This window comes from Ixodes scapularis, unplaced genomic scaffold (genome assembly GCF_016920785.2).
Source record: "Ixodes scapularis isolate PalLabHiFi unplaced genomic scaffold, ASM1692078v2 PGA_scaffold4__175_contigs__length_147842914, whole genome shotgun sequence".
Lineage (NCBI taxonomy): Eukaryota > Metazoa > Arthropoda > Arachnida > Ixodida > Ixodidae > Ixodes > Ixodes scapularis.
The window spans coordinates 84,116,718-84,128,089 of NW_024609879.1; the positions used below are offsets into that span (position 1 = coordinate 84,116,718).

Here is an 11,372-nt window from a genome sequence, read left to right on the forward strand (position 1 = left end):
ATCGCCATTTATGCTACGCAATGTGGATCGAAATTCTATAACAAAACGTTAAAGAAACATTCGCAGTGAAAAGACAAAAAGCTTTCAAAGTAAAGAAGATATATAAGAGTTTGCTTTTCTTTTAAAAGTTCTATGGCGAAAAAACTTTTTTTTTGCTCACCATTTTTTATGTTTTGGTTTTCTCTTTACACCTTTTACAACGAGCGGTGGATGAAATTTGATTTCCAAATCCAATTTGCTTCATTGCGCTAACGTATTTATTTATTTATTTTTATTTCCAATACTACTAATCCCATTCGGGATTATTGTAGGGTGGTACATGATACTGAAATATATATCTTTTAATACACATTTGAAGATAATGGTATGCAAGCCTCTGTCGACAGGTGCGCTTCCAAGTTCCTAAGAAACTGCTCTACACTAGTGGAATGCACAATGTTTCGCGGCAAGTGATTCTGTTCGTTGATAGCGCGGGGGAAGAAGGAATATTTGAAGCAATTATTGTGGGTTGGAAGTTCTTCGTAAAGCTTACCATGGTTATATCTTGTTAGCCGTTTACTAGTAGGAGTTAGATAATTTTCCGTGGGGATGTTGAAGTTGCTGTTAGCTAATTCATATAAAAATTTAAGCCTTGCAATTTTCGCCCTTTTTTCTAGTGACAACAGTTCCAATTGCTTACATAACTCGGAGGGGGAATCATGCCAACTATATTTGTTAGATATAAACCTTGCAGCCATTCTTTGTATTCTTTCTAACTTACTAACACCAGAGGCCGTGTATGGGAACCAGACGACGTTGGCGTACTCAAGCATAGGGCGGACTAGCGTCTTGTAGGCTAATAATTTCGTCTCAGTCGATCCACTTTTTAAGGTTCTTTTTAGAAAATTAAGTTTGTTTAGCGCTTTTTGAGTTACAGAGTCTATGTGTAAGTCCCAACGGAGGTCATGGGTTATATGTGGGCCGAGGTACTTGTACTCTGTGACTTTCTCCAGGGGTTTATTGTTGATGTGGTAGGAAAACGATTTAGGTTGCTTTTTGTTAGTTATGGTCATAGATACAGTTTTATCTAAATTTAACAACATCTGCCAGTCATGACACCATTGTACAATATGTTGAAGTGCAGTGTTAAGGTTGATTTGATCCTGTTCATTGTTGATTTGTGAGTACAGTATACAATCGTCAGCAAAAAGACGGATTTTTACATTAACGTTTTCAACTATGTCATTTATGTAAATAAGAAACAGAAAAGGTGCCAGTACCGATCCCTGTGGAACACCAGATGAAACTTTTCCCTTTGACGATGAATGAGCGTGAATTGTCACAAACTGATAGCGATCAGAAAGGTAGTTTCTTATCCAATTAAGTATTTTGCCTGCTCCCAGAATAGTTTCTAGCTTAAATAGTAGTTTTGTGTGGGATACTCTGTCGAATGCTTTCGATAGATCTATGAATATAACGTCAACCTGACCCCTGTTGTTAATTACGGTAGAAAAATCATGAATGCTTTCGGTCAGATGAGTAACAGTCGATAACTGACGCCTGAAGCCGTGCTGGAATGGGGTTATTATATTATTGTTCTCGACGAAGGTTGAAATGTGTTTTAGTATAATGTGCTCGAGTATTTTGGAGCAAGTTGAAGTGAGAGATATAGGCCTGTAATTAGTAAACTCCTTTTTGTTTCCAGATTTATATATGGGGATTACTTTAGCCAATTTCCAGTCCTCAGGAATTTCCCCTGTGTTGAGGGAGTGTCTAAAGATGAGTACGAGATACTTTGCTATCCATTCCGCGTACCTTTTTAAAAATTCATTGGGTAGATTGTCAGGGCCAGCACTCTTTTTACTATTGAGGTTAAGTAAGAGCTGCAAGACACCTTGTTCGGTAACTACTACATCGTCCAATGTGGGCAGAGCTGAACAAGAGACAAAAGAAGGTATATTATCATTATCCATAGTAAATACAGAAAGAAAGTACTCGTTGAACATCTTCGCTAGATTGGTTTTATCATTTGACAGTGATTCTAGGTGTGACTTAGTTTTAGGGTTAACGTGACTCCAGAATTTACGAGGTGACGACTTAATAAACGACTGAAGTGTCACATTGAAAAATGAATGCTTAGCTGATCTAACTTTGAGGCCAAGTTCTGCATTCAGCTGTGCCAACTTATCTTTATTAAGAGGTGTTTTAGTTTTCTTTGCACATTTGCGCAGCCTGTTTATTTTACGTTTCACGTGAATAATTTCCCGCGTTATCCAAGGGTTTTTTCTGTCAATTCTTTTCGTCTTAGTTGGGAAAAGTTTGAAATGCAGAACTGAATGGCTACTTTAAATTCGTTCCAAAGGGTATCGGTAGTGGTAAGAGCGTTGGAGAAGAGTAATTGGAAGGTATCAAAATGCATATCAAAGTAATCGAGTACGCCAACGTCGTCTGCATTGCTATAGTCCAGTACTGTAGAAACTTGCGGCGCTGCAGAAGCTACAGAGTTCATTTTAAAAGAGCACAAAACCATTTCGTGGTCAGATATACCATCTAAGACGTCGATATTGTACTCGTGGCTCAGAAAATGATCACTAACAAAAACCAAATCGAGCACTGTTTGTGTCGAGCCTTGAATACGAGTGTTTTCGGTAACAATTTGAGTTAGGTTATAATGAAAACATAGTTCTGAAAGAATATCAACACCATGGGATAATTTCTGGGGTTTAGAAAAGGACCAATCAACTAGAGGTAAATTAAAGTCACCTGCTATTATGATCTTACTGCTCATGTTAAGATTCTTACGCATATAATCATACATATTACGAAAGAACTCTGGGGCTGTGTTTGGGGGTCTGTAGGCCACAGCAATGAAGCAGCAACTGTTCTCATAGCTGATTTTACACCATAAGCACTTAATTCCCTGGGAATCGGGCAGCAATGTACATGAAATCCCATTTCGAGCAAGAATCGCAACTCCGCCGCCACGTGATCCCCTATCTTTGCGCAAGATTGTGTAGTTGGGAGGCGTGATTTCGCTATCTTGTATACTGTCTGACAGCCACGTTTCGGTGATTACAACAATATCAGGTTCGGTATTCAGAATAGCTGTTTCAAGTTTATCAGTTTTATTCCCGATACTCCTCGCGTTTAAGTTGAGTAGGCGAAATTCGTAATCATTATTGATACGGCTAGGCTTTAGTCATGGACTTGAAGCCTGTGCAACATCAGCTACCAAACTCTTGTCGTTTTTGACGTCGTCCCAAGTATACACTTTTCCGTTTATTTTAACTTTGTCGTACATCAAAGTGACCTTTTCACCGGCAAGCTTATTCGATTTCGAGCTTTCGAGCAGTTTTTTTCTGATTCCCTGAACTCGTTTCGAGTAGTCCTCGCTGATTGATAATGGTTCATTCATTAACCTATTACAGTTACGTAGAATTTTCATCTTGTCTCTGAAGTCAAGTAGTTTGAAAATCACTGGACGAGTTTTACCTTCAGTTGGTTTTCCCAGGCGATGTATGCGTTCAATTCCATTGGTTTTTACGGACAGTTTGTCCTCAAGGACCTCCTTTGTTACTCGCTCTTCGAGTTTGCTGCTGTCTTCGTTTGGCAGCTCAGAAAGACCGAACATAATTAGATTATTTCTTCTACTGCGATTTTCTAAGTCATCAATCTTATACACGAGTGATGCAACAGTAGATTCGAGTTGTTTTGTCCTGTCTTGGTTTTGGTTCACAGCTGACCTCAGACCTTCAAGGCTTTTAATTTGCAACTCTATGGTCTCTAGTCTGGATTTTGTTTCCGCTTGGCTCAATTTGATTTCCCTGACGTCAGCGGAGATAATATCTAGTTTTTGCAATATTGTTTCTAGAGTAGGCCCGGGATTTACTTCTACATCACCACACAACAAAAGTAGGTTTTTCGGCAACATTTCAAATTCACACAGCACACTCAAACAGCTCCGTGGGCACGGTAGCAGGAAGAGACAAATATTGTTACTGCGGAGGCAACAAGGATATTGTTTCCCTACCTGTGCAATGAACACGAAGTGGTTTAGAAGCGTCATCTTGACGATGCAACCGTGCCCACGAAGAAGTGCAGGTTCCGGCCAGTCTTTTATAGTGCCGAGCGGCGCTAGAGTAGCTGCTGTCACTGTCGATATGGGTCGTGGAAAATCCAAATGTCCGTTGAAGTTCCACAGGAAAAAGTTGTCCAGATCCGACACATTTCGCTCCGCGTTATCGGCTGGAACGGCGAAGCCGCCGCGATGATCAGCCGCTTGATAGTGCTGGGAGATGCCCATATCCTGGTGCAGCGGCAGAAGCAGCATCTGTGCAATGAACACGAAGTGGTTTAGAAGCGTCATCTTGACGATGCAACCGTGCCCACGAAGAAGTGCAGGTTCCGGCCTGTCTTTTATAGTGCCGAGCGGCGCTAGAGTAGCTGCTGTCACTGTCGATATGGGTCGTGGAAAATCCAAATGTCCGTTGAAGTTCCACAGGAAAAAGTTGTCCAGATCCGTCACATTTCGCTCCGTGTTATCGGCTGGAACGGCGAAGCCGCCGCGATGATCAGCCGCTTGATAGTGCTGGGAGATGCCCATATCCTGGTGCAGCGGCAGAAGCAGCATCTGTGCAATGAACACGAAGTGGTTTAGAAGCGTCATCTTGACGATGCAACCGTGCCCACGAAGAAGTGCAGGTTCCGGCCAGTCTTTTATAGTGCCGAGCGGCGCTAGAGTAGCTGCTGTCACTGTCGATATGGGTCGTGGAAAATCCAAATGTCCGTTGAAGTTCCACAGGAAAAAGTTGTCCAGATCCGTCACATTTCGCTTCGCGTTATCGGCTGGAACGGCGAAGCCGCCGCGATGATCAGCCGCTTGATAGTGCTCGGAGATGCCCATATCCTGGTGCAGCGGCAGAAGCAGCATCTGTGCAATGAACACGAAGTGGTTTAGAAGCGTCATCTTGACGATGCAACCGTGCCAACGGTTGCATCGTTATGCAATGAGATTGTTGGTCGCATGGGGGTGAAAAACCGAAGCTCTTTATTGAGGGTCTGAAAGTGAGGGTTTGGAGTTGAAGCTGTGAAATGTGGAAAGCGAGTAGCACTCCCTTCATTTTCTAGAGATCGAAAGAAGGATATGTGTCTGTCAAGATAAAGCGCAAATCAAACACGTATCAAACAGATTTATTTGGAAATCAACTATTATTTTCACACAGCTCGGGGACTCGTGTCTGTACGAGCTTTAGCATATCAAATGTCGGCACCAGTTTCACGCATTTTGATTTAGTCCGACGCAGACGTGCGCAACTATCTTCCTTGCGTGCAACTAAATAACACTAATTACCTTTTTTATTTTAGGACTTTGCAGTTTGACGTTTATTTAAAATAAATACTTCTAAAAGAAACAGTCGAAACAGTTCTTAATTCAGCAACAGTTTTGATTTTATTGGCCATAAAATCAAAACAGCCTCCGAGGATCCGAGGTCTCGAAATGAGATACGGTATCAAAATGTCTCCGGAACCAGAAATATTTCATTGGGAACATAACTACAATCTTTAACTTTAATTAATAAAAAAACAACTGTTAGAGACTTATACCAGTTGTTAGAGAATACCATCCCACGCTTGTGACTCAATATAAAATACATTCCCAAATATATTTCGCTCAAAAGTCAAAGTGAAGAATCGCTGAAATTTCTCTTTCGGAGCCTCAGCAAGGAGGGAGTTCGTCATGCAGAATAAATTTAGAGCAACAAAAACATTTGCAATAAAAAGCTTGAAAGAAACAAGCATTTAAAACAAGCTACCCAGATTCCGTAATGCAATCATATGTGCATCCTTATATGAATTAATATATTTCATAATACATAAAACAGTACACTGATGACAACCTGAACAAAAACTACAGCATTTTGACAAAATTGTGAATGCCCAGTTCCAAACAGGTTCACAGATTAGACTGCAGTGAATTGGGGAAACAAAATAATGCCAAAGTTCGAAGCTGAAGTGGAAATAAAAAAAAACATTCACTTTTCAAACAAGTGACCAAGAAAATTTGCATGGTCAATCCACCTCCAGAAAAGATTCAATGCAACCACAATACCACCCTATTGGCCTAACTCAGTACCAGCAGAGGTTGACCTCAAGCAATCAAAATATAATTCCTTTGCAATAGATATGACTTGTCCACCTGAAGTCACCTTGGGAGGCCAGCATAAAACTTAGTTCATATTCATTCCACTATAAATACTTGGTTAAAATTCATGTGACATGAAAATCATTGCATTCTTTGCTTTTCCTGTTTATTGTTGCAACCTGTCAGCAAACATTTTAGAACAAGCAATTTGATTCCCTCAAACACTTGGCTAGCTGTCCATTTGTGTTTGCAAGCACCAGATGGGGAAAAAAGATTATTGTGACAAGATGCATCATTTTTCTTTAGAAAGGTTCTTTGCAGAAGATAAAGGGTAAACCAGTCTAAAAGGTAAAAAATAATCATATTGCACTAAGATATGATAGAATGAAAAATGTGTTACCACAAAATTTCATGTTTTCTTAAAGTTCGTAAGGTTACAATGGTTGCAAAAATATTCTAGTAACCGGGACCCATCTTCAAGCTAGATCGACATCACATAACAAATATAACAATTAGACGTTTCATCTCCCGTACATGAAACCAGATATGTGATGCCAAGTTGGCAGGATTGATTGATTGATTTTGGGGGTTTAATGGCGCAAGAGCTACGAGGCCATCTGCGCCAAACGATAGTAACAATCAGCATGCTTTGGTGAGTTTTACCAACGTGCAACCTAGGATTTGGTAAAGCTATATTTTGTATAAAATGCCAATGCTAGTAAGAAAGTCTATTACCGTGCTAAAAGGGACTATAGGATTCTCTCCCAGCAGAAGGGCCGGATAAAACGGGATCTGTTGTCGAAACTACTCGTGAAAATAAACACTATGTTTGTGCTCCAGAGCGGGACAGGAACACAAGATATGTAAGTTTGTAAGAGTATCACCACACTGATCACAAATAGGAGGATCTTCCCCCCAAAGTAGGTATTTATGAGTGATAAAAGAATGCCCAATTCTCAGACGGCACAGCAAGGTTTCATAAAGACGACTCTTGCATGAAGAGCTTTCCCAGGCTCCAAGAACAGGCTTTGTAACGTAGAGCTTGTTTTCGCACTCCCTGTCCCATTCCAACTGTCAACAACGAAAAAGTGATTACTTTATTAAAGGCTTTATACCCTGATATGGTAAGTAGAAAGACGATTGGACAAGGTTTCCCACAGACCCTGCAAGCCTGTCGGCCTACTCGTTGCCCTCTATGCCAACGTGACTAGGTACCAACAAAAATATTATGCTTTGACCGTCATGGAGAGCAGCATTGAGTTTGCTCTGAATTTGTTGTACAAGCATGTTTTTAGTGTCTTTAACAGAGCAAACTGCAACAATCACACTCTGAGAATCAAAAAACAGAACATCCCTACTTATTTTCCTATGTAGAATGTAGTCTATTGCCATTGATACTGCATAGAGTTCTTCAGTAAAAATGCTGGCAAACGAATTAAGTCGCTTAACTTTAGAGAAGTGTTCTGAATACACAGCGCAGCCAACAAAAGATGGAGTCTTGGCGCCATTTGTGTAAACATGAAGATAACCATCATACTTGATTTGTACTTCACAAAACTCTTTCAGTATTACAGCATGGGAAATGCCATGTTGGTTCAATTTTGTGAGCGACCAGTAACAGGCAACTGGCAGTGTCTTCCCGGGTGGAATACGGTCGTCGACATTTCGAATGAGGCCGACCTGGTCCAATGAAAGATGCAGTGAAGTGCAAAGTTCTTCAATGCGGGAGCCTAATGGTGTCACAATGCTTGGCTTGTTGTTAAAGAGACGGGAAAACCTCGACCTTGTAAGGGAAGAATAGGTGGGGTGTTGAGGGTCAGCCAGAATCTTAAAAGCATACGTTAGGCTAAGATAGGTACGTCGTTTGTTCAGTGATAGCTCATTAGCTTCTGCATATAAACTGGAGACAGGGGATGTTCGGAACGCATTAGTTGCTAGTCTCAACCCCAGGTGGTGAACTGGGTTCAACATCCTGAGGGCAGATGGCCGGGTCGATCCACACACTAACGCATCATAGTCAAGACGAGATCTTACAAGAGCATTGTACAACCGCAGAATACATTTCCTGTCAGAACCCCATGACTTGTGAGATAGAACTTTCAAAAGATTCATAGATTGAAGACATTTAGTTTATAAAGCTTTCAGGTGTGAAATAAAATTAAGCTTTTTATCAAATATCACACCAAGAAATCTGTGCTCTTTCCTGACAGGTACAGGGTTTCCATTTAGTTCCAGTGATGGGTCCAATGACAGCCCACGACGCAAAGAAAAGGGCACACAGACTGTTTTGTATGCAGAGAACCGAAACCCGTTCTCATCAGCCCACTTGGAAAGTTTTTTTATGGCTATCTGCAATTGGCACTCATAGCTGGAAAGGTTAATTATAAGAGGAAGACGAGATATGTATATCATCAGCGTAAAGAGAATATGAAACAGAAGAACGTAGCAGTCATGCAATTGAATTCATTTTTAGCACAAATAAAGTCACGCTCAAGACTCCTCCTTGAGGGGCTCCATTTTCTTGCACGTAGGAATCAGATAGGTTGGAGCCAAGACGAGCTTGAAAAGTCCTGTTTGTTAAATATTCCGTTATGCATTGCAGCATACGGCCATTGATATTACATGCATACATATCTTGAAGAATCCCATGTCTCCACGCTGTATCATATGCCTTCTCCAAATCGAAAAAAAAAACTGCGACACAGTGCTGCCGGTTTACAAATGCCTCACGTATCACAGTTTCCAAGCATACCAAGTGATCGAGAGTAGAACGACCTCGGTGGAATCCACACTGGCTGTTATCAAAGGCCCCCTGTTGTTCCAATGCATAAACCAGTCGCCTGTTTATAAGCCTTTCAAACGTTTTTCCGAGGCAGCTTGTCAGTGCGATTGGGTGGTAACTTGATGGCTGTGAAGGATCTTTATTAGGTTTTAGAAGGGGAATAATATGTCCATGCCTCCAAGTCTGAGGAAAGCAAGCCTTTTCTCATAAGGAATTAAAAAAAAGAAGAAGGTTTTCAAGGGATTCCGTGGACAGGTTCCGAGAAGCATTTCATAGTCAAGCCCATCGGGGCCAGGAGCAGATAGAATTTTTACATTAAGGGCCATCTAAAGTTCATATCGCGTAAATGGCCGATTATAAGAGGCTGCCTTCTCTCCAGTTACGACTAGCTTTTGTTGCTCCGCACGGGCTTTAAACTGTGCGAAGTTTGCGCTGTAGTTGACTGAGCTGGATAAATTATAAAAATGTTCTCCGAGGATGTTAGTTATGTCTTTTAATGACGAACAAGGAGCATTAAACGTTGGGATGGCAAAGCACCTATAATCCGCATTTACTTTCCTATATCTATCCCAAGCCTCTTTGGCAGGGACAAAACTAGTTAGAGAAGACAGGTACTTCATCCAAGACTTCCGTCTTGCCCGCTCCAACGAGCCTTGGCTTTTCGGTGCTTGAACTCCACAAGGTTGTGCGAAGTGGGATATCTACGAAATCTTTCCCTGGCAGACTCCTTGCTCCACCAAGGTTTACATTTTTTTGGCACATTACCAGAAGTTTGTGGAATAGAGCGCTGAGCAGCCCTTAGTATCTGCTCAGTAACATGAAGTGTAGTGTTTTCGGGTGACAAAGAAGAAAGAATCGAAGGATCTAAAGTGGAGTGAAGATTAAAGAGTCTCCAGTCAGCCTTCTCTAATTTCCACCTAAGGGGACGCTTTAAAATATTAGGCAATGAAACAGTACTTTCTAAAACAAAAGGGTTATGGAGAACCTTCCATGAAAAGCAAGGAAGTAATGAAGGTGAAGCGACTGAAAGATCAATAGATGTGAATGAGTTGTGCGCCGCCCTAAAAAAGTTGGTTCCTTCCCGTTCAGAATACACAGCCCAGAAGACAATAAAAGACGTTCAAGAACACCACCCCGGGAGTCTTGACGGGTACTACCCCACATGGGATGATGAGCGTTAAAATCACTCAAAATTAAAAACGGTTGAGGAAGCTGTCCTACAAGTCCCTGCAGCTTCTTGAAGATTCAAAGGAATATTTGGTGGTAAGTATAAAGAAACAAGCGTTACAAGGCGGTCCACGAGGAGACGCACTGCAACAGCCTCCAGAGGTGTGCGGAGTGGAACTTGAGAGCAAGCGACTCCACTCTGCACAACTACTGCAACGCCACCAGAAGGAGTGGAAGCGGGACGGTCTTTCCTAAAAACCTGATGACGTCTTAAAATGTTAAAAGAATTAGAGTGAAGATGGGTTTCTTGCAAGGCAAGAGCGATCCCCAGTAGCACCATATGTTGCCATAACGTGACTGCAATGTCACAAATGTAATGTAACGTTGGGGCATATTTGGGTATGTTACAGCATTGTTTGAAAACTAACGTAACAGAAACATTCTCCTCTAACGTTGTTTGACTGTCACTGAATGTCATGTAACGTTACATGACATAGGCAAACGTTCCAGGAATGTTAGAGAAGCAACATTGGAGCAACGTTTAGAAATAACCTCTTGGTAACATTTCCATCCTGACAGACGGGCAATGTTATGCCGCGATGTTGGCCTAATGTGACGCATCACCACATCACACAGAGGCTGGTCCAAGATACACGAAGATACCAAACTTATAATGGTTCAATGTTGATTTTCTTGTTCAAACATTTTTATTTTTATACAAACAGAAAGAACGCTCTAATGCTTGTGACTGGCGTGTTTGAAACAAATGTTCAAAATGTACTCTGGAAAGATTGCAGAAAACTAAAAAAATATCTGTCCAAAAGGTTTATAATAAAATTGAATTCATTTGTGTGTGCGGCATTTCCTTGCACAATTTTATAATCAAGTTTAGCATCATACCTTGGTTTAACGCCTTGGTTTAACGCACCTTGGTTTAACGCACGCCTTAAGCGTCTGCGAAATAAAAAGAAACGGTTATTTCGGCGCGCAAAATTGACAAAAAGTGCTGAGCGCTGGGACGCTTACGAAGCTGCTGATACGGAATATAAACAAGCTGTCGCACAATCAAAGCAGGAGTTTTATCAGTGTACACTTTTTTCTCTTTTAAAAGATAACCCACGAAAGTTTTGGAGCGTGGTCAGCGGTAGTAGATCCAGTGCGGTTGAGCTTTGTGATGCGAATAATGTTCCTGTAGAATATACGATTGTTGCAATGTCCTGAATGATGTGTTTGCTTCTTATTTTTCCCACACGACTCCTACCTGTTACCCCATTGTTTTCAGCCCTAATTATAGTCCTATGT

At 41.2% G+C, this 11,372-nt stretch overlaps 1 protein-coding gene across 1 annotated transcript; it reads right to left on the reverse strand.

The window, feature by feature from the left end:
- Positions 1–3,178: 3,178 nt before the first annotated feature.
- LOC115326843 lies at positions 3,179–4,360 on the reverse strand. The gene has a single exon (XM_029987772.2). The coding sequence runs from the start codon at positions 4,343–4,345 to the stop codon at positions 3,179–3,181; it is 1,167 nt and encodes a 388-aa protein (XP_029843632.2). The 5' UTR covers positions 4,346–4,360.
- Positions 4,361–11,372: the final 7,012 nt, after the last annotated feature.